Source organism: Agelaius phoeniceus, chromosome 16, assembly GCF_051311805.1.
Source record: "Agelaius phoeniceus isolate bAgePho1 chromosome 16, bAgePho1.hap1, whole genome shotgun sequence".
Taxonomy (NCBI): Eukaryota; Metazoa; Chordata; class Aves; order Passeriformes; family Icteridae; genus Agelaius; species Agelaius phoeniceus.
The window spans coordinates 541,442-563,001 of record NC_135280.1 but is presented as its reverse complement, the minus strand read 5'-3'; the positions used below and the strand labels follow the sequence as shown (position 1 = coordinate 563,001).

The following is a 21,560-nucleotide window of genomic DNA, read 5'->3' as shown; positions in this document are numbered from 1 at the left end:
ATGTCCTGCAGCCAAATTTCCCAAAACCTCTGGATGGCCCTGAGTAGGTTGAGGAGTGCTGGAAATGTTCTGCCAGGTGCTGTAGAGTTCATGCTTTGTGGCAGCTTTTTCAGAGAATTTAATCTACTGTATCTGAGGTGGTGGTGTAGGTGCAGCACAGAGGGAGCTGCCTCTAGGCAGTGGCCACTGCTCAGGGCTGTTGTAAATACAGGGTCAGGAAGGGTCTCTGCAGCTGACAGTCGAGGCTTGATAAAGCTCAGCCCTGAGACTAGAACCAGCTTTGTAGGTTGTTCCTGGTGCAATTTCATTATTCAACTGAAAGCCATGAAGTTTGTAAGGAATTTAAGGAAAGTGGTGCTTCCTTGTAGAATTTATTACCATTTGTTATATAGATTTTTGTGAAGCAGCTGGTCTAGCCTTGGTGTGCTCTCCTGGGAGACAACGGGGCAGAATACAGGGGCTGGGCTGGCAGCTGAGTCTGGAGTGCCTGCACTGCTGCTGCAGCTGCAATCCCCTTTGCTCAGCTGGGCTCAGGCTGCTCTGGGTCCAGCCAGGCTGGGACAGAGCTGGAGCCAAGCACTGGAGACACTTCCCACTTTTATGAGATGTCAGACAGCTCCACGAGCCAGCTGTGACTGGAATGGTGAGCTGTCCCTGTCCTGCAGAGAACACTCTGTTCCCTTCACGTGCTGTAAGGAGGGTGCAGCTCACTGGCCGTGCCTCTCCCAGCCTTCCCCTGCCCCAGTGCTGCTGGGGAAGGTTTTGGGGCTGTTCCTTGCCTGCTGCTGTTGGCCTGGGCTGGCAGCCAGCTGGGGCTGAAGTCATGAGGACAGGGTGAGCAGCCTGGGACCTGCTGCCCATCATCCCAGGGACCTGCTGGTGACAGGGTGAGAGATGATGCCCAGGTTCTTGCTCTCAGCATTCCCCATGTTTTAAGAAATGTGCTCTGGTTTTTCACTGATTTATCCTTAGGAAGCCTTTGCCAAGGATGGCACTGCATACAGTGAGCACTTATTCAGGAGGGGAGGGTGGCAGGTCCTTGTTTCCCACTCAGCTGTGATATGGGATCAAGTGCCATCACTCTATGAGAGCTCTCCTGTGGGAAAGGAGGCTGTGCTTGTGAGTTTGTGGTACCCAGAGATGGAAATGTTCCTTTCAGGAGACAGGAAAAGTCTAGGACAGCTTGTAAGGGCTGCCTTCCTCTGTCTTTACAGATGTGTTTGCTGTCATTTGCCCTCTTTGCACTCTGGTGGGTTTAGGGCTCGCTGAGCTCAGGCTCTGCCTGGGTGGGGTGGTTCTGTGCAGAGCAGTGTGTTTGGGGCTGTTGGTCCTTCTTCCTTCAAATGAGAACCAGCTGGGGGAGAAAGGGCTGGGGCAGTGTGTGGGTATGTGAAGGAGGTACTCCCTGCATCAGGATTCAGTGAATTTTGAACACAGAGTTCTGTTGTGTGGGGCAGAGGCAGCTGTGCTGGTGGCACCTCAGCTGTCAAATGCTCCCCCAGTTCCTCTGTCCTGCTGCTGGTGGTCATCAGCAGCTGGCCCCACATTTCCAGCACTGCCGAGGGGCTGGAGGGGCCCTGGGCAGGCTCTGCCCCACGGCCCTGCGGCAGAGCACCCTGTGCTTGGGGCCCTTGCTGTGCAGAGGGATCCTGGACCCCGCTCTCTGCAGCTGTCCCATGCTGGGCGCCGTGCCCAGAACAGCGTGTTCTGCTACGAGGTTTAACCACAGGATTGTGCTTCCTCTTGAACTTCTGCAGAGGTACTTCAGCAAGGCCATCCCCCGTGATGGGTTCCTGGGAAAGCTCCGGGGGCCCACAGCCAGCCAGGGCCAGGTGAGCTCCCTGCCCCACTCAGCTCAGCCCTACAGGCACCACCCAAGGGCCCCGGCTGCCCCCGTGTCAGGGTGGGCACCCTGTGTTCTCCTCCTCCCAAGCCACTGCCATCAACCTCTTGCCAGCACTGCACTACCCCCACTGCCAGCAGGGAAGCTAATGGCAACTTTCAAATCAACTTTTTATTATTGCAAGAATGATAATTAAACAGGCTGGTGCCTCCTCCCACCCGAGTCTCTGTGGAGTGGTGTTCTTGGCACACACCGTCAGCTGTGCCCACCCGCACCGTGAGTGGTACAAACCCTGGGCAGCAGCACAATGGGCACCCAGGGGCTCCAGCAGTGAAGGGAGAGTTCAGTTTCCATTGTAGTTCTTTGGGAATGGAAATTCTGCAGCCTCAGAAGTCAGAAGCAGCTTTGGTGCCATCCCAAGGCTCTGCTCCATGGTATGGCACATGCTGTGCCACATCCCTGCAGCCAAGAGCGCTGGAGAAGGGGGTAGGATGAGACAGTCTTTAAGGTCCCTTCCAACACAAACTCTTTTAGGGTTCTGTGATCTACCAGGCCACGGCCTTGCATCCACTGTGAGCACATCCTGTCCTCTCCCTGCCACCACCCTGCTCTGCTCACTGGGAATTGCTTCCCACCCACCTGGTGACGAGAAACAGTGACATGATTTTACAGCAACACTGATGTACACAAGCCCTACACACTAAAGCCAAAGCCAAAGCCTGACTCTGTGAGGTTTATTGCAGGGTTTATTAGGCAGAGCTTCCTGCCAGCGCTCAGTCATAGGAGAGGACAGCCTGGGCTTTAATTCCCTCTGTCTGTGGACAGAGATCTGCCCGGCCCGTGGGAGCGGGCAGGCCCCTGCGCTCACTCGGTGTCCGCGTCGCTCTCGGGGCCCAGCGTGTCCAGGGGCTGCACCCGCAGGGAGTCGTAGTTGGGCGGGGGCGTGCCGGGCTCGGGGGGCAGCGCCGGGGCCCCGGGCACGGCCCCCACGGGCTCGGGCTGGAAGCCCAGGTTGGTGTGGGCCTCCACCAGCTCCGACACCGTCGGGGGCGAGTCCGGGAACCGCGCCCGCGCCCGCCGCTGCTTCAGGCCTTTGCACCAGCTGATGACGTTGATGATGGTGATCCACAGCGAGTCGATGATGATCTCCCCAAACTCAATGAGGCACAGCACCGAGCCCCCCATCCAGAACCCGAACTGGCCTCCCAGGCTCGACAGCAGCCAAACGATCTGTGGGAGGAGAGCAGAGTGAGCCCCCAGATGTGCCCCAGCCCGATCCATCACCCGTGTGCCAGTGCTGGTGTGGGTGATGCCCCTGCACCTGGGACCTGCCTTCTGGGGCCCCTCCTCTGCTGGTGCTGCCCTGCAGGGCTGGGACAGGGATGAGAGGTGGAGTGGGGGAAGGAATTGAGGGCTGTGAGCCACAGGCAGAAGTGGCTTCATCCGCTTCCTTTCAGCAGGTGTGCCAAGAAGCAGCCTCGAGGGACAGAGTGTCCCCCAGGGCACTGAGCCCTGCCTGTCCCAGCTGGCTGGCTCCTGTGCCTGCCCTGCCAGAAGGGCTGGCATGGGCACTCACCGTGGTGGCAGCTGACTCTGAGATGGTGCGGTAGTTGTACTCCTGGAAGTAAATGTTCAGCTTGATGATCCCATTCCTGTAAAGAGCAAAACCCACCTCCGTGAGGAGCTGCCTGTCAATGCCCTGCACCTCTGCTCCAGCCTGACCGTGGGACAGAGAGACACCAAGACATCAGTACAGCATGACAAACGTTATGACATTGGAACTGTCCTTAAGGCTGATTTTACTTTGCTGCATGTTTGTGTTTGACTGGCCCAGTTTGCAGCTCTGGAGAGCAGAGGACATGCATGAAGTGCCTTTTGGATCTGCTTTTTGTGTGTCCCAGGTGAACACGCTGCAAACCTCGTCCTCCCTGAGCATTTGCACCCGCGCGCGCTGGCCCGGAGCCAGGGCTCGTGTCAGGCTGATGTTAACAGGCTCAGCAAAGAAGATAAAGTGGTTGTTCCTTTCACTCACCTGTCTAGAGTCACATTTGTTGACATATCCCTTTCATAAGACAGAATATGGAAAATCCAGTCCTAAGGAAACAAAATCTGTTCAGAAAGAGCAGAGACATCCTGTGCTCCTGAAGAGCACAAGCCCTGCAGGTGCTGTGCCCCATGCCAGGCAGCCCTGGCACCCTGTGCAGCTGGAGGGGCACTGTGGGCTGAGCAGGGCAGCTCTGCCTCAGCAGGGCCGTGGGTGCTCCTTCCCTGTCCCATGTGGGCTCAGCCTTGGGCTGACACTGGGGCAGAACCCAGCAGGGAGGGGCCACTCTGGGGTCCCTCCCTGCCTCATGCCCTGGTGCTGGGCTGGTCTGCGTGTGGAAAACATGGACTGCAGCAGAGGTGCTCTGACAACAGCCAGGGCCCATGTGCCTGGGAACAGGAGCCAGCAGTGTCTGCTACAAGCCAAGCAATGGGGGTTACCTCAGAGGCTTCTGATGGCCAGTCTGCCATGGAGATGGTCATCTTGTACTGGGTGTCACTGCAGTAGAGAGGGACAGCATTAGTAGGGAGATTTCCCCTCCTCTGAAGTCCCTGGAACTTCAGTTCTCACACAGCAAACCAGCCCTGCAGGGTTTGCTGCCCTTTTGGGACAGTCAGGGCTGATGGGAGTCAACGTGAAGGATCCCTCCACCTCCACAGCAACCAGATCAGGCTCAGGTACTCACTTGCATGTTTCTTTGCAGGAGTCAATGCAGATCTGACGCTGTTTTATGCTGGATCTCAGTGAGGAATAGCAATATGCTGTTTGGTGAAAACAAAATTAAAGTATTTCTTTAGATAAGGACCCAGTTACTGAGGTATATCAGTTCCATTTATCAAAATAAATATTAGGTATGACCATTCAGCACAGATTTGCCATCTTTCCTTTCCTTGAGAAACTTGAGCAAAACATTGAGGCACTTTGCTAATAAATTAAAAATAAACTGTCAGTTTCTGAAGGCAGTTCTTACAGAACCAGCTTGCCCAGGGCTGGTATTTTTGGCACAGCCCTGGCCTCTGCCAGCACAGAGCTGTGCTACCCCAGGCGGGCACTGGACCCTCCATTGCCCCTGCCAGGGGACCCAGAATTTTTGGTGCAGAGCCCTGGAGTGGTACCCTGTGAGTGATTCTCTCTCTTTGGTGCCCAAGGGCTCCCCCAGGCCACAGCCAAGACCAAACGTGGCCCCTTCTCCCCAGCACGGGCCCAGGTGGCCTCGTCCCACGGGGAGCAGCTGGGCAGGACCTGCAAGGACAGCAGCAGAGCCCGGCCCTAGAAAGCCCCAGCAGCTCTTACCCCAGCCTGGGTTGTCCTCGTTGTTGCAGTAATTCACCCCTTCAGGCAAAGGGAACATGTAGTGCCCACACCCACAGATCTCCACCATGTGGGTTTGGAAGCAGGAGCGCAGGCAGGCCTGGGGAGGCAAGAGGGATGCTCAGCCCTGGGGAGCCGTGCACTGCTGGGATGGCAGCGGCCCCAGAGCCCTCTGCCCCCAGGAGCTCCCTCTCCTGCACTGAACAGGTGATCTTGGGGCTGCCAGGGCCTGCCAGCCTTGCTGGGCATTGGAGTTCTTCAGGCCACTCGTGAGACCTCGTGGGCAATGCAGGGAGCTCAGCACCTGCTCCCACTCACACAAGAAACTGCTCATTTCTCGATTATTTTAGGGCTTCACAGAAGTAACATTCAAGCTTCCAAAAGGGAATACAAACGTTCTGTTCCACCACAGACAGGGCTGTGCTCTCCAGGCTTTACACAACACTGACAAAGGGCTGGTTTTACATTTTAAGGCCAGGAATTTCCAAATCCTTCAACACAAAGAGCAGACAAATGAATGATCTTTGTGTAGGTGCTGCTCTTCTGGGGAGGATTGTGGCTGCAGCTCCAGCTGCTGCACTGCCATTAGCTTGGTGAGGCGTGAAGTTCATCACCCAGGACTGGAGAGGGATTCTGCACAAGGCAGCACAAAGCAATAGCAAAGTCTGTGAGAAGATAATTAAATTTAACCGGTGTGGGCAGGACAGGCAGAGAATTTCCGTGTGATAGGAAAGGTCCACAGAGTGCAGAGCAGCCAGACAGTGATGGAGAGCCTGGTTTAGCTGAGAGGGCTCTGAAGTGGTGTTACGTGGGCACAGAACTCCGTCAGCATTTGCACTTCCAGGGAATAATGCAATCCTCCTGAGTGTTTGCTTAAACCTTATACAAGTATCTTCAAAAGCTGGCTAAAGTGGTCCAGTTGTTATTATATTATATAAAGGTAGAAATACAAAACCACTGCCAGCCCCAGCCCAAAGCCCTTCTGATCTCCAGGTGCATCTGTGAATCACCCCAAATGGTTTGGGTGTTTCCCTTATTATCACATTGCACCCTCAAGAGCTGCTTCTCTCTCCAGCACAGCCTGCTAGAGGTTAATTTGTATTAACCTCTGCTTAATGTTGGCCCTCTAATTTTCTACAGTTGCAAGGTTTACTGACACTCAACTTTCTCATCCCATTTTCAGAGTGATGAAGAAGCAAAGGGTTGTCTCCCTTCCTGCACAAACCAGCTGCATTTTCAGGGTGAAAAATTACTTGATTCCCCCAAAGAGAAAAAAGTTAAAGATCACAGGAGCGTTCAGAGGGAGACTCTCTCCTTTGTACTCCTCTCCTTTCAGGGGTAAATATCACTTGTGTTCACGAAACACAGGTTCCTGAGAAGTGTCACTTTGACATTGTCTCAGCAGAAGTTTCCCAGAGCCTCAATGACTATTTCTACAGAGCCATGTGGGGCTTAGGTCAGATATGAGGAAAAACTTTTCATGGAAAGGGTTGTAAAGCATTTGAACAGGCTGCCCAGGGCAGTGGTGAAGTCACCATCTCTGGAAGTGTTCAAAAATCATTTGATGTGGCACTTGAGGACATGGTTTATCAGTGCTGGTGCTGTGTTGATACTTGGATTTGATTATCTTGAAAGGTTTTATGGTTTTATGATTCCCCAGTACCCTACATGACAGGCAAAGATCTAAGTGCTTTGACGGTTTTTCCTAAAGAGTGGTGTTTGATGCAGAGGGTGTTTCACCTGGATGGAGTAGGAGGTGTTGTACTGGCTGTAGAGGTTTCTGACGGGGACGTCGGAGCCGTTCACGGTGCAGTCGCTGTAGGGGTAACCCATCCGCTCCAGCTCGTCCTGCGGAGAAACCCAAACACCAGACTGTGCTCATCCCTTCTCCACAGGTCCCTGCGCCCGTTCTCCAGAGCTCTGTAATTCTGCGCTCCCCAATGGCTTTGCTAGAGATGAGAGTCAGCGGTGGCAGAGCTGAGCAGGCTGCAGCCCCTTCCCTGGGTGGATCCAGGCAGGCCAGGCTGCTCAGGGGCTGCCAAAGCCCCTTCTGACGTGTCTGACGTGCTGCACAAAGAGACAACCACGACCTGAGCCCAGAATCCCGGCCTCAATCAAGCACTTTGCCAGGACAGTTACATAAAATCCTCCATAAAGCGCTCCAGCCCCTGACAGGTGTGTACCTCGTCTCCTTTGGTTTGAGCCAGTTCAGCCAAGACTTAAAGCAAACTTGGTTTGGGTCCCATCAGATAACATTATTCTCAGACAATCTGCTCCCGAGGAATGCCACACATACCACCAGCACTCCAATGGAGGTTTCTGTCCCAGCCATGGCGTAGATGCCCTGATCCTTGAGAAAGGGGAAGCTCTTCTGTTGGTGCAGCATGAGCCTGGCCCCAGCAGCGGAGGACAGGTAGGGAATGTAGTCCTGCTGGCTGATGTCCAGAATCAGCTTCAGCCCTGGGACACCAGAAAAAACACTCACAACAGGAATTGTATTGGAAGGTGAGGCTTGGGGAAAGAAGGGAGTCTATTTTCTCCTCCCTGTTCCTTGGGAAGAGCCAGAGCCTGGCTGCCACAGCAGCCTGATCTGGGGAGGAACACTTGTGGTGGTGAATGCCCAGAACTGCAATAGCTGGCAATAGTCGGGTGTTGCCTCAGATATTTCAAATATCAGAGGATGCCCTTCTGCTACATGTCTGTAGTCACTTTTTTCTATGTGGCACATTTTCCTTTTGGGACTCATCCCCTCCTGGAAAGCCTCTGCTCCCTGTTGCAGTGCTCCAGTGACTGAGGAATCGTCTGTCCTGAGGGACAGAAATGGGCACCAAGAGACAGAGCCCTCACGTCTGCCCCTCCAGCCCCGTCCTCCACCACAGAGCTCCCTTACCGAACTCAGCCCCAGGGTTGGAAGAATTCAGAGCCTCTTCATCCATGCCCCAGTTAAAGATGTAGCAGTTACCATGGTCTGGGTGGTAGATTTGGGTGAAATTCCTGGAGGAATCATACACAGAAAACTGTGACTCTCGGGAGGACTAAAGGCGTGTGACATAAAGCAGAAGGTGGGCCCAGCTCAGCAGCTGTGCTTCCCAACACTGGGAAGTGTTGCTAGAGCTGAGAATCAGCAGCAAGCTCATTATCAGCTGATCTATACCAATCTCATTAGCAGCTGATATATACCTTACAAAGAGAAAGGAACCCGTGTGCTGTTTGTTCCACAGGGACAGAAAGGAGCAGGGAGCTTGTGTGCACCTACTTGTAGTTGCAGGGTTCGGCCCCATAGAGACAGGCCAGGATCATGTCCTCTGCCTGGTAGCCCATCCTGATCCTCTCGTGCAGCGGGACCTTGGAGAGGATGGAGGTGGACTGCAGGATGTACCACTCGGTCACCGCCTGCGCCGCGCTGCTGAAGTTCCTGTACGTGCAGTTCTCAGAGCCCTGGTGGCTGCACTGGGGACACAGAGCAGGCAGCCTGAGCCTGGGGGACAGCAGGGCCCTGGGGGACCCCTCCCCATGTGCTCACCCGCATGCCAGCCCTGCCTGCATCTCCAGGGACTGAGAGCTTCAGCCTGACGGGGCCACAGGCCGGCTGTCACTGAGCTGGCTGTCACTGAGCTGGCTGTCACTCTGAGCTGGCTGTCACTCTGAACTGGCTGTCACTGAGCTGGCTGTCACTGAGCTGGCTGTCACTCTGAGCTGGCTGTCACTCTGAACTGGCTGTCACTCTGAGCTGGCTGTCACTGAACTGGCTGTCACTGAGCTGGCTGTCACTGAGCTGGCTGTCATTACAGGGTCCTTCCCCAGGGACACTTCCCTGCTGGGCAGGTTATACATCATCCCCAGGGTGACCCCACCAGTTAACAGAAAATGTCTGTTTTGGACCAATTCTTTAAGGCTGTAGTTTCCCCAGCCTCCGAGGTCTGCCCAGGCAGGGTCCTTGGAGCCTCCATGGGAGCAGGGGTGAGGGGTTCCAGGATCACCTTGTGCCTCTGCACTGTGGACTGCAGCAGGAAAGGGATGGGGCAGCAGCCACAGCCTCTCCCTGGCATTTTGGGTGCCTGACCCCAGGAAGGGATGAAGGTGCCTGGGAGCCCTCAGGGACCACCCCTGCCCTGGCTCTGTCCTGGGCTCAGCCTGCAGCAGGGTCTGGGCACTGGCAGTCCCCAGACCTGGCACGGCCAGAGCAGATCCCCAGGGCAGAGGGCCATGGGCAGCTGGTGCAGAGGAGACACAGATCTCCCTGCTGCATCCTTGCCAAGGCACCCATCCCTCATCTCTGCCCGCTGCCACTGTGGGGCCCCTCTCATCTCACCAGCTTCACTGCCAGCTTGTACTTTTTCTCTTCCAACGTGGTGTTGGCTGGGGCAGGTGCAGCAGTGGTTTGGTTCCCCTCAGTGGTTTCGTTGTCCATGGTTCCATTGGTCCCATAGAGCTGGTGGCCCTCAGCAGTGTCACTGCTCACATTGGCTCTGCTGTCCATGGCAGTTTCGTTGTCCACAGCAGTCTGGTTGGTCTCAAAGATGTCCAGGATGATGGGATTGTCTTTGTCGTGCTCGTCAATGAGCACCAGGGGGATCTGGTTCCAGAGCTCCAGGTCGAGTGGCAGGGACATGTTCTCAGTGCTGTTGCCTGGCGTGGGCTGCAGGATCCTCTCCAGGGCTGCCTCGATGAGCCTGTCCAGCTCCTTCAGCAGGGGCTTCACCTCCGAGTACCTGCGGGACAGGGAGTGGGGACACGTGGCAGCTCACCCGCCACACCACTGGCTTGGACCCTCCTGGGCACCTCAGAGTGTGCCTCAATTTACTGCAGGACAAGGGGAGCTGCCACGCACAGCACGGCCAGCTCGGACCCTGGGCAGAGCAGTGAGAGGATAAACAGGGAGTGCTGCAGGGCTGAACACACCTGTGCTGGGCCACGTTGGTTCTAGTTCAGTAATTCACTGCAGTTTACACAAAACATCTCTAGCAAGTGGAGGAAAAACTACCCCTAAGCAATTCTTGTGTTGGCTGGGAGCGTCTTGCCTTGGGCTACACTAGTGCATGGATTTAAAACAATGATAAATTTAAAGCAACTCTAATGAAAATCAGTGACTCCTTTGAAATCACAATTCAGCTCTCTGTCCCTATGGCAGACAGGACTGTGGAACCAGCTCTCAGTGACTGCAGTATGAACAATGAGAAGAATGCTCACAGTGAGGAAGGGGAAGGAAAGTGTGGGAAAAGATGGAAAGACTGATTCTAGCTGGGAAGGGTGAGCTGAATTTGGTTCTTTTATGAGCTGAGGAAAGTTTGCAGGGAGGTAAAAACCTTCATTAGATTGACTGATATGGTACAGAAACTGTGTTAGGAAGAAACTCTTCCCCATGAGGGTGGGAGGCTCTGGCACAGGTGCCCAGAGAAGCTGTGGCTGCCCCTGGAGCCCTGGAAATGTCCCAGGCCAGGATGGACAGGGCTGGGATAGTGGAAGGTGTCCCTGCCCAGGGCAGGAGATGAAATAAGATGAACTTGAAGGTCCCTTCCCAACCCAAACTGTTCTGGGATTCTGTGAAGCCCAGGAGAACTTGCAGGGAGATGAACCCTCCTCTGGCCCTGAGCCATTCACCTTCACATTGTTCTTTATTTGTTTTTAGGGACACCTGGAGACTCCATTGATGCTCCTAATGTGATGTCTCAGACAGGAACGGGCCCTCAGTACCTCACACTGGCAATGTTTCTGAGGGGTTAGGGCACACATGGGGAAATTGGGAGAAGAAAAACTTACTTGAAGGGGTTGGCGTTGCAGATGGTGACTGCGGGGAACTTCATGGTCTTAAAGCCAATGGAGAGGGATGAGGTGACGTTGTAGGAGAGGTAGGTGTTGATGAGGATCCCCCACTGCCAGAACACCAGGGATGCAAAGAGCAGCGTTAGGAAGAACCAGATTAATTTCTTCTTTGGCCCCTCCTTGATGATGCGCTTGGGGCCGTGGGTGTTGGTGTTGTCGCAGTACCAGACCAGCAGCTCCTTGTAGGTGTAGCCAGGGCCCTTCTGCAGGCGGTGCAGTGCCCGCACCAGGTACTTCTTCAGGTTCATGCTGCTGCCTGCAAGCAGGAGAAAAGACATCAGAGCAGCTCTGAGAGGAGCAGGGGGCCTGTGCCACACCAGGTGCCCCAGGTTGGGCAGCCCAGCAGGAGTGGGGCGGCCACTGCAATGGCACAGCCGTGGTTTGTAACCCAGAAAACACTCAAATGTTCTGCAGGGTCATGCCATGGCAGCAGCATGGCACCCAGCCTCCTCTACAGGAGAGCTTTGGGACTGGCAGTTCCACTTTGGTGAATGGTTTTGTCACATTTGGGTTCTTGCTGGCCCCACCAGAGCCGAGTGACCTGCGGGACGTGGCCGTGCCCGGTGACTCCCGAGCCTGGCAGGGCCCTGCAGTGTGGCAATGCCTGCCCAGGTGCTGCTCGGGGAGTGGGAATGCTGTGTGCACTCTGATCCAGCTGGAATGCTGTCCCAGCCTCAGCCAACACTAGATGGACCAAGCAGTACACGCAGGAGCTGGCCTGGGTAGAGCTTGGGCTCACAGCGCTCAGGGATCAACCTCACATGGAGCCTGAGACAATTTTTCTTTAAAGTAAGAAGTATTAGAGCACATGCAGCTTTCAGAGGGACAGAAGAAGAGGAGCTGGAAGCAGCAGCACCTTTCCCAGGACCAGGAATGCTGTCCAGGGCTGCTGCCTGCTGGAGGAGGGAAACCAGATTGGTTTTTTCCACCAAATTCCTTTGTCTGTCAGATATTATCAGTATGCCCCCCCACTCCTCTGCTTTGGTGAGGGATGCTGCATACTTGGCATTCATGTTGTGAGTAAATAGAACATTTTGTGCTGCTATTTTAAGGTTAGAATCTGTGTTACTAAATCTTAACATCCCGAGGCAGGATTTCAAAAAGAACCTGAGGCAGCCACTCAGAACATTTGTCAGATTTAAGCTGCAGGAGAGCAGAGTTAAAGATTAATGCTGGGAATAGCCCCATCCTGGGAGGAAGAGTGGCGGAATAATGCAGCCATAGTTCACCAAGGAGCAGCACTCGGCAGGGCAGGAATGAGAGTGACACAGCATTACTTGCAGGTGAGCAAAGAAGGCAGCAAAGGTGTGCACGGGCCCTGGGGAGTGAAAGGAGGCGGGTTCTTCACACTTTTCAAAAATAAAGAAGGTGATACTGATTCCTTGATCTGCTGGCCAGATCTGCAAGTTCTCCTGAGTAGCACACAGAGGGTTTGATAACACCATAAACCCAACAGATTTTGAAGTCTCGCTGCATGACACAAAGAGAGGTGATGGTTTTCACTGCGTGCCTATTACCTCTGATGTTAGATGTAGGTGATCCTCTGTGGGAGAGGACTCTGGGAAGAACAAGCCCCAGCTGCTTCCTCTAAGATCCGAGGGCAGGCTGCACTCCTCTAGACAAAGGTTTTGTTCTCCAAGGAACTCATGTCCTGGGACTGGGACCCCCTGGACTCCCAGCCTCACCATCCCATCCTCCATGCCCTTGTGCCGCTGAGGTTCCCCCTGCCCGTGGAGGGAGCACACCTTGCAGCAGAGCCTGGCTGGGTTTGGGCAGATACCAGCAGAGGGGGAACAGTGCCCTCAGCCTGTCCGAGCTGCCCCGGCTGTGAGGAGATGCGAGCCCCGGGGCGGTGCTGCCCCAGCCCTGCAGGGTGAGCCAGCCCTGCCTTACAGAGCCCAGAGCTGCCCTACATCTGGGAGCCCAGCGAGGCCACGAGGAAATGCTTTCTGCCTTTTACCAAATCCAGTAACAGATTTAGATCAGATTGCAGTTTCCAGCCCCTGCCTGGCTGCTGCTGCCAGCTGCGTGCCCTGGCTGTCCCTGCTGTCACCAACCACTGGCTTCTGCCACAGGGAGACCCCACTTGTGTGCTGGTCTCTGTGGGTCACTCATCAACCTGCCAGTGCTGGGAGAAATTATTCCTTTTTATATGGAGTAAAAGAAATGGCAAGAAGCAAAAGCTGCATTTGAATATGCCTGGATGACTTTTTTGCGATGTATATTCTCATTTTAACAGTTTTCTTCCTACCTTTATTTCCAGTGTTTCCAAACAGGCTCCTTCCTTGCTGACAGCTGGAAGCTGCCCCAGGTGAGCCCCAAGGCCCTGTTTTGGGGGCTCCTCCCTGGCACAGTGCTCAGAGCTCAGCCCAGAGCTGCTCAGGGCAGGGTTGGTGCCAGGTTTGGTGCCAGCCTGGGGTGGGTCCTGCTCTGTCCCATCAGTGGGCTGCACCTGAGCAGAGAGGTGATAAATGAGGGGTGTAAGGACCCACTCTCCATCCGTGCACTGACAACTGTGTCTCCTTCCCACAGCCCCTCCGGAGGGAGGACGAGGAGCAGCGATGGAGCAGGAGCTGAGCAGGGCTGGGGGCACAGAGGGGCCACCCCCTCAACAGACACACATCCCTGAAGCCTTTGCAGGTGGCTCTGGGGAGCCAGCACTGCGTCACATCCCTGCTCTGCTCCAGGCTGCCCTGGTCACAGACCCCAGGGCTGTGAGACCCTGTGTGTGCCCACAGGGTGCCATGGCCCCTCTCCTGATGACCAAAGCCATCCTAGGAGAAACCTGCTCCTGGTTCCAGTGGGGTTTCTCTGTGCTGTGGACGTGTCCTCCCTGTCTCCAGCAGCTGATCCAGCCCTGCCTCATCCCAGCATCACCCTGGGTGAAACTCCTCCACCTCACAGTGACATCAGACTCCCACATTACGAAATGATCCTGTTGACTCTGTTGAATCTCCTCTGGGGTTTTCCTAGGGCAATTGCCACTTGAAGGAAATAAAGTCATAAGCAAAACTTGCCCCACTCCTGGAAGCTCCAGAGTCAGATATGGGCAGCAAAACCACGCTGACACTACCAGCCTGATGACACTGTGATTGCTCAGCACTTTCTCTCCTGAAACACAGCAGTCACTCCTCTCTGATGACCAGCTGCTCATCTGCCATCTCCCCTGAACCCTGAGGGAAAAGCCTAGTTTTCCTAAATGAGACATCTCTCTAGTGGTACTTTTGCAAATGAGAGGAATTTCTTTTATTACCTGACAAGTTTACAGGTTGGCAGTTTGAAAAGTGGAGCAGCCACGTGCCAGTGAGCAATGAAAGCCTGTCTCAAGGTGGGGTCAGAGCTCCCAGCAGATGCTCTGTGCTGCCGGTGCAGGGCCAGTGGCCAGGGCACACGGTGCCAGCTCCACCGCCCACGGCTCCAGCCCACGCAGGCGCCTCCGGGGCTCCAGCCCCCGGGCAGGCGTGCAGCACTCAGGAGTATTTACAGTCTGGAGTCAGATAGCGCTGCCCCGACGCTGTGCCGTGTGCCAGGCACTCTGCTCCCGCCGCCCTGCCCAGCCCTGAGCTCCCTCTGCTCTGCAGCCGGGCTGGGGCTGCAGAAGGGAGGGCTCCAGGCAGAGCTCAGAGCCCTGCCAGGGCCTGAAGGGGCTCCAGGAGAGCTGCAGAGGGACTGGGGACAGGGCCTGCAGTGACAAGGCCAACAAGGGGTAATAGTTTCCCACTACCAGAGGGCAGGGATGGATGGGATATTGGAAAGAAATCCTTCCCTGGGAGGGTGGGGAGGCCCTGGCACAGGGTGCCCAGGGCTTGGAGCAGCCTGAGGTAGTGGAAGGTGTCCCTGCCCAGGGCAGGGGGTGAAATGAGGTGGACTTGGAGGTCCCTTCCAACTCAACCCAATCATGATCCTGTGGCTCCCATGATGTCCCTGTCTCTTGGGACAATCACAAGCCGTGCTCCTCATGTGCCAGGAAGGTCACATTGTGAGTCCTCTTGGCTGCTTGGGCAAGGAATCCTGGACAGTAAGAGGAGCACACCCCCAACAGGAGCAGAGCGACTGCATCCCCTGGGATGCTGCGGGCACACTCTGCCTCACTGGGAGCACCATCCTGCGGGAGATGGCACATTTCCAACGCCAAACCAAACACTGAACTACTCCCCGAAGATGCAGTTTGCTCCCATTCTCTTTTATCAGAAAGATTAAAGGAAACCCCTGGGTAAATAAAGGCTAAATGCGAATTACTGCCCCTTGCTGCACGCCGGGTACACCCCAAACCCCTGCCCAGCACGAAAACCTGCCCCGCTGCTGCCAAACCAGGCAGAGACCGGGTGACCTCAGGAGTGTAGCAGAGTAAAAGACACCACGGCCAGTCCCGTCGAGCCGGTCCCTTCGGCCCGAGACGCTGCCCGGGGATGCCCGCGGGCGCTGAGAGATGCCAGGGCATCCCCGGGCAGCGTCTCGGCCCAAGGGACCGGCAGCGCCCACCCGCACAGCCCGGCCCGGCCCCCGGCGCCCCGTACCTGCCGCCCGTGCGGCTCCGGCCGCGCTCCCGCCGCCACCGGCACCGGCCCCGGCCCCGCCGCCCGGCCCGCCCCGGCCCGCCCCGGCCGCACGGCTGGGCCCGCCCTCCCGTGCCGAGAGCGCTCCCCGGCCGGTCCCGGTTCCTTGGAACACCGCTCTGGTCTCCTCCCAGCGCATCCCAGGAATGGCGCCCGATTCTGCTGCTCCTGCTCCCGCCGCGCCAAGCGCAGCCCGGGACCAGTGGCACGAACCTCACAGAATCACAGAATTACTCGGTTAGGAAGGGACCTTAGGAACAGAATCCTGGCATGGCTTGGGTTGGAAGGGGCCTCAGAGCCCATCCAGTGCCACCCCTGCCATGGCAGGGACACCTCCCACTGTCCCAGGGGGCTCCAAGCCCTGTCCAGCCTGGCCTTGGGCACTGCCAGGGATCCAGGGGCAGCCACAGCTGCTCTGGGCACCCTGTGCCAGGCTTCCCACCCTCCCAGGGAAGGATTTCTTTCCAATATCCCATCTAACCGTGCCTTCTGGCAGTGGGAAGCCATTCCCCCTTGTCCCCTTTGTCACCTCACTACTTTACCTTCCCTGGTGCCAACTGTCCCTGGTGCCAGGCTTTTGACATGGGTAAATAAATGCAGGTGAAGTGCATTAGTGTTTTGAAATAGTTTTATAAGCTGTTTTAGAAAGATCCTATAATCTTTTTTCTATTTAAAATAATAATAAAACCTTATAACCTTGGCAGAAGCTGCCTAGGACAGTGATGGAATCCCCAGCCCTGAAGGGATTTAAAAGCCATGTGGATGTGGCACTTGGGGACAAGGGTTAATGGTGGCCTTGGCAGTGCTGGGGAAATGGCTGGACTCGATGATCTTGGAGGGCTTTTCCAACCTGAATGATTCTTTAGTTCTATGTTAATTTATTTTTTTCTGTAAAAAGCCTCCTTTCACAGCTGTTTGCTCCCCTGCCTGCTGCTGGGCACACTCCTGGCAGGAGTCTGAACACCTGGAGCCTGTCAAGTGTGGACTAGACAAGATATTGATTTTCAAACAGAAGGGGCAGAGCTCAGAGCCACCAATGGACTGATCTGGACCTTGACAATCTCTTTCCAGGAGAAATGAGTGATGTTTCTATAAAATGACTGAATGAAACAAACATGGCAGCAGCTTTTCTGTTTGTTTCAGGGCTGGGAGGCAGCAGCTCAGAGGGGCCAGGGTCCTCCCAGCCCAGCTGTCCTCGGTGATTTTCATGGTGATTAGTATGTGCTTTGTGATTTCATGACTTAATCTCAATATTATGTGTCTTGCACGCTGACTCCTGTTGATCCCATAATTAATCCCTCGGGGGGCTGGAGAGACATCCCCCCCTTTTCTGTACTCTCCTAGCCCAGGGCCAGCCCGGTGTGTGCACGGGCTGGGATCCCTCAGCCCAGCACTGCTGTACAAACACATTTGGGGGTAAAATCCCGAGCATGTCCAGCAAAGTGGGAGACGTCAGCTCCTCACAACAGAACAGTGAACATGTACAAACCTCCTTGGAACCATAAATCACTGCTGAGGGCACAGCATTGTACAGGGGAGTGATTGCCTCTTGCTAGGAGAGGTAATGGCAGATTCTTGTTCAATCAGGACTTGGTCAGACTTTCCCAAATGTTCCCATGTTCTGTTATTTGGGAACAAAAGGGATTTTTATTTTTAACTGGCACAAGTATAGCTCATGCCATTATGTCAGGAGTGGAATGCGGGGTTGTGTTTGAGAAGTATCTCCAAGGGAAGCTGGAATGAGCAGGTTGGATGGACCAGGACCTGCCGGGTTCCTCTGTCCTGTCACAGTAATTGCCCTGCTGTGGCCACTGCTCTCCCAGAGAACAATGCCAGTTACCAGCTCTGGCAGCTCCAGCACTGGAAATAGAGCAGCTGGCGTTTGTTCCAGGCTTTGGAACATCAGCTGCGCAGCCAGCAAGGCCAAATGACCTTGAGCTGCTTGACTTTCCATCATCTCTCAATTGTTTATGAGGAAGTTTATTTCATAAGCAAAAACCTCCTGCTGAAAATACAGCTGAAACGCCACAGGAAGCTCCCCTGCATCCCAGGCATTGTTTCCCCAGTGGTGTGTGGTGCTGGCATGATGCACTGCTGACAGCAGCTAAATACAGCTGGGACACCAGATCCACGGGGAAAATCAGCCCTGAAAGGGACTCCATCTGCCCATCCACCACCTTTCAAAAACATCAGCTGCTCCTAAATTTGTCTGATGGAAGGAAAACGTTTTGGTGGTGGCTGTGGCTGGTACAAGGGCAGCTGGAATTTTGCTGGATGCCCTTAGGTCTGGATGTACAGATGAAGAAGAGCAGAGGTGATTGTTCCTATCAGTCCCCATCAGTCCCTGTCACTGTCACCCGCGCAGTGCTGGTGCAGGCATTGTGTCCCCACACAGGGAGGCTGCTCCTGTCCCTGTCCCTGTCCCTGCCACTGCCCCTGCCCCTGCCCCTATCCCTGTCCCTGTCCCTGTTCCTGTCCCTGTCCCTGTCCCTGCGCCTGCCCCTGCCCCTGTCCCTGTTCCTGCCCCTGTCCCTGTCCCCGTCCCTGTCCCTGCCCCTGCCCCTGTCCCTGTCCCTGTCCCTGCCCCTGCCCCTGCCCCTGCCCCTATCCCTGTCCCTGTCCCTGCCCCTGCCCCTGCCCCTGTCCCTGTCCCCGTCCCTGCCCCTGTCCCTGTCCCTGCCCCTGCCCCTGCCCCTGTCCCTGTCCCCGTCCCTGCCCCTGTCCCTGTCCCCGTCCCTGCCCCTGTCCCTGTCCCTGCCCCTGCCCCTGCCCCTGTCCCTGTCCCTGCCCCTGCCCCTGTCCCTGTCCCCGTCCCTGCCCCTGTCCCTGTCCCTGCCCCTGCCCCTGTCCCTGTCCCTGCCCCTGTCCCTGCCCTGTCCCCGTCCCTGCCCCTGTCCCTGTCCCCGTCCCTGCCCCTGTCCCTGTCCCTGTCCCTGTCCTTGCCCCTGTCCCTGCCCCTGTCCCCGTCCCTGCCCCTGTCCCTATCCCTGTCCCTGCCCCTGTCCCTGTCCCTGTCCCTGTCCCTGCCCCTGCCCCTGCCCCTGCCCCTGCCCCTGTCCCTGTTCCTGACCCTGTCCCTGTCCCTGCCCCTGCCCCTGCCCCTGCCCCTGTCCCTGTCCCTGTCCCTGCCCCTGCCCCTGCCCCTGCCCCTGCCCCTGCCCCTGCCCCTGTCCCTGTCCCTGTCCCTGTCCCTGCTGAGGGAGCCGTGCATCCAGCCCAGGCTCACCCAGCACGGTAATTGCCAGGTTTATCTCTTGTGTGCACTTCCAGAGACACGCTGCTGTCACTAAATGAAACAGAGTCGTTTCGTTGTGACCAGTAAAAGCCCGTGAAGTGACAATGAGCATCTCACAACCACCGTGTGCCGGAGCCCTGTGTCAAACCTGTTAACTGGCCTGTGTTTGCGTTACAAAGATCAGGCAGTAAAACCCAGACTGGTTTTGTTTTACAAGGCGCAGCAGAGGGAGGGAAGGGGCCCCGTGGCTCCTGCTGGCCTGGCACAGCCCGGTGGGCTGGTGGCACAGCTCAGGGGCCGGTGGCACAGCTCAGGGGCCGGTGGCACAGCTCAGGGTCTGGTGGCACAGCTCAGTGGGCCGGTGGCACAGCTCAGGGGCCGGTGGCACAGCCCGGTGGGCCGGTGGCACAGCTCAGGGGCCGGTGGCACAGCTCGGGGGCCGGTGGCACAGCTCAGGGGCCAGTGGCACAGCAAGGGCTGCTCGGTGCCAGGCTTGGGCACTGGGCTGTAGCACCGCCGCGTGTGGCCCTGCCAGCCCAGCTGTGGCCACAGGGACAGAGGGATGGGGCAAACCCCTCTGGGGCCCTGCTTGCTCAGCCTCAGCACGGTGACCTGGGCACCGAGTCCTGGTTCCCCTGCGGATGACACGGGGCAGGTTCAGCACAGGGGCAGGTTCAGCACAGCACGGTGATCATTTGTCACTGGTGGGGTTTCCCCTGACCAGGTCTGTAACTAATGGTGACAGAGCATTAATTACACTCATCTGCCTTTTCCGCTGTACAAGTTTACTGGAAAAAATATCCCTCCTGCTGTGACTCCAGCATCCTGGGATGTGGCAGCTCAGGTCCTCTGGATGCCTCCAGGCCGCCCTGGTACAGGCGGGAGTGCCAGTGTGGCTCCAGCAGGATGCAGCAATGTAAAGGTGCCCTGGGCTGGTGCTTTATGGTCCCCTCCCATGTCCTGGGGCAAATGTGAACTATTTTGTGACTGATGACATTTTATAACAAGACCAGAGCTGATTTATAGCAAGCCCAGGAGTGATTAGCCCTGTGTACCCAGGGGAACAGCTTGTACCCTTCAGGATTCATTATGTAAACTTGGGTGAGAAGGTCTTAAAACCCAGAGGGATGGCACTGGTTGTGACAACAGGGTGATTCACCCCGGCTGGAGCCGGCTGCCACCTCCACTGTGTTCTGGGTGATCACATCCCGCCAGGACTGCACTGTGCTCTGTGGCAGGTGAATAAATACAGGGAACACATGGTTTTAATCCCTGGAAACACATTTGGACAAAGCTCATGAGTGGAAGAGAGAGATGTGACCCCGCATCCCACACCTGGTGCTGGATGGGGCCTGGCTGGCTCAGTTCCTCGGGGCTTTGCAGGTTGGGTTGGGTTTTTGTCGCTCTCCCCACAGTGTCCCCTCCTGTAGTTTGTGTCTCACAGCTTTGGGAACACTGCCAATGGCAAGGCTGCTGGGGTGACAATGCCACCACGGTCCTGGGGGCCTGGCAGGGCAGGCAGGCACATACCCAGCAGTGAGGGAGGCCCGGGTCCTGACAGGGTACAGCTCCCACCCAGGGAACTGAGGTAGATGTGTACGACTGGGAGGGACAAGGCAGTGCAAGAGTGTTACAGGAAAGTGCTGAGGCTTGGCTGAAGATTCCAGAGGACAGAGGCAGGAACACTGTGTCCACAGCCCTGGGGCCAGGTGTGTTTCCCTGTTTACACCCCCGGCTGTGTTACAACCAGGCCAGGGAGCAGGCATGGCTGCAGGTCAGCATCAGGCCCACGCTGCCCGCAGGGGCCGCAGGGACAAGGAGAGGGAGGGCTGGGGAGCCCCTGCCCTCCACCACCACTGCCCCAGGGCCTCCATTGCCCCTTGCTGCACACCGGGCACACCCCAAATCCCTGCCCAGCCGGGTGCCCCGGGTCCCCACTGCCCTGGAGAGGGGTGCCCAGCCATGTGGGACGGGTGCAGGCCGTGCCCATGCTGCCCAGGCCGGAGTGGCACAGCAGGCTCAGTCTGGCGCTGGGATGGCAGTGCCCAAGCTGGGCCAGGGCTCCTGCTCGCCCTCCTGCCTTGGGCACCGCTCTCTTCTCAGTCTGGTTCCAGGGTGAGCCGTGCCCAGTGCCAGCAGTGCCAGGGGGTGTGGGCAGCTGGCAAGGGCTTTGCATGTCCCAGCCTGTCCTGCTCTGGGGAGATGCCACCATGGGGATTAGTGTGGGCCCTGTGGTGGCATGTCCCTGCTGCAGCCTGGGCCACACTGCCGTGGGGATTAGTGTGGGCCCTGTGGTGGCACGTCCCTGACTCACCTGGAACTGCTGTGGTGCCACCATGGCTGCCCTGCCATGGCCTGGCCTTGGCTGGGGATGCTCCAGCTGCTGGAAAATGCTTCCAAAGTACTGAGAACAGGCTGGTGGGGATGGCTCAGGCCATCTGCCCGGTATGGGGAACTGCTCCAGGGCTGGCTCACCCTGCCCTGGAGGCAAAGGGGTAAAATGTTTGGCCTGCCCAGAGCTGGGCTTGAGCACAAGAGGCTCAGAGCCTGGATGGATTTTCCATTTCCATAGGCATGTGCTGGAGATGCCTTTCCCCAGCCCAGGCCCATTTACATTAATGAGGCATTTAACTCCCAAACCTGTTTGTGGACCACTGGATGTCCCCCAGATGTCACCTCTCTGGAAGGGACCTGGGCAGTTTTTAACCCTGTGGGTGCTGCCTGGCTACATCTGCTGGGAGCAGCTTT

General features: G+C 56.5%; 1 protein-coding gene and 1 long non-coding RNA gene across 3 annotated transcripts; one reads left to right on the top strand and one right to left on the bottom strand.

The window, feature by feature from the left end:
• Positions 1 to 1,994: 1,994 nt before the first annotated feature.
• Positions 1,995 to 15,605, bottom strand: SCNN1B (sodium channel epithelial 1 subunit beta). 2 transcript variants are annotated; one of them, XM_077186989.1, is made up of 14 exons: positions 15,539 to 15,590; positions 13,273 to 13,473; positions 10,959 to 11,277; positions 9,511 to 9,910; positions 8,455 to 8,648; positions 8,089 to 8,192; positions 7,495 to 7,658; positions 6,939 to 7,046; positions 5,181 to 5,298; positions 4,573 to 4,648; positions 4,328 to 4,385; positions 3,876 to 3,937; positions 3,420 to 3,495; positions 1,995 to 3,073 (listed from the first exon to the last, which is right to left on the bottom strand). In XM_077186989.1, exons 3-14 carry the CDS (start codon positions 11,267 to 11,269, stop codon positions 2,708 to 2,710), a joined length of 2,037 nt encoding a protein of 678 aa, XP_077043104.1. In that variant the 5' UTR covers positions 11,270 to 11,277; positions 13,273 to 13,473; positions 15,539 to 15,590; the 3' UTR covers positions 1,995 to 2,707. The 2 variants fall into 2 exon arrangements, with proteins under 2 accessions (XP_077043104.1, XP_077043103.1); XM_077186988.1 differs by lacking the exon at positions 13,273 to 13,473 and having other exon boundaries at positions 15,539 to 15,605.
• On the top strand, positions 9,805 to 14,179 carry LOC143695368 (uncharacterized). Its single transcript, XR_013184502.1, has 3 exons — positions 9,805 to 10,448; positions 13,285 to 13,332; positions 13,554 to 14,179. It is a non-coding gene; the product is annotated as an uncharacterized LOC143695368 (long non-coding RNA).
• Positions 15,606 to 21,560: the final 5,955 nt, after the last annotated feature.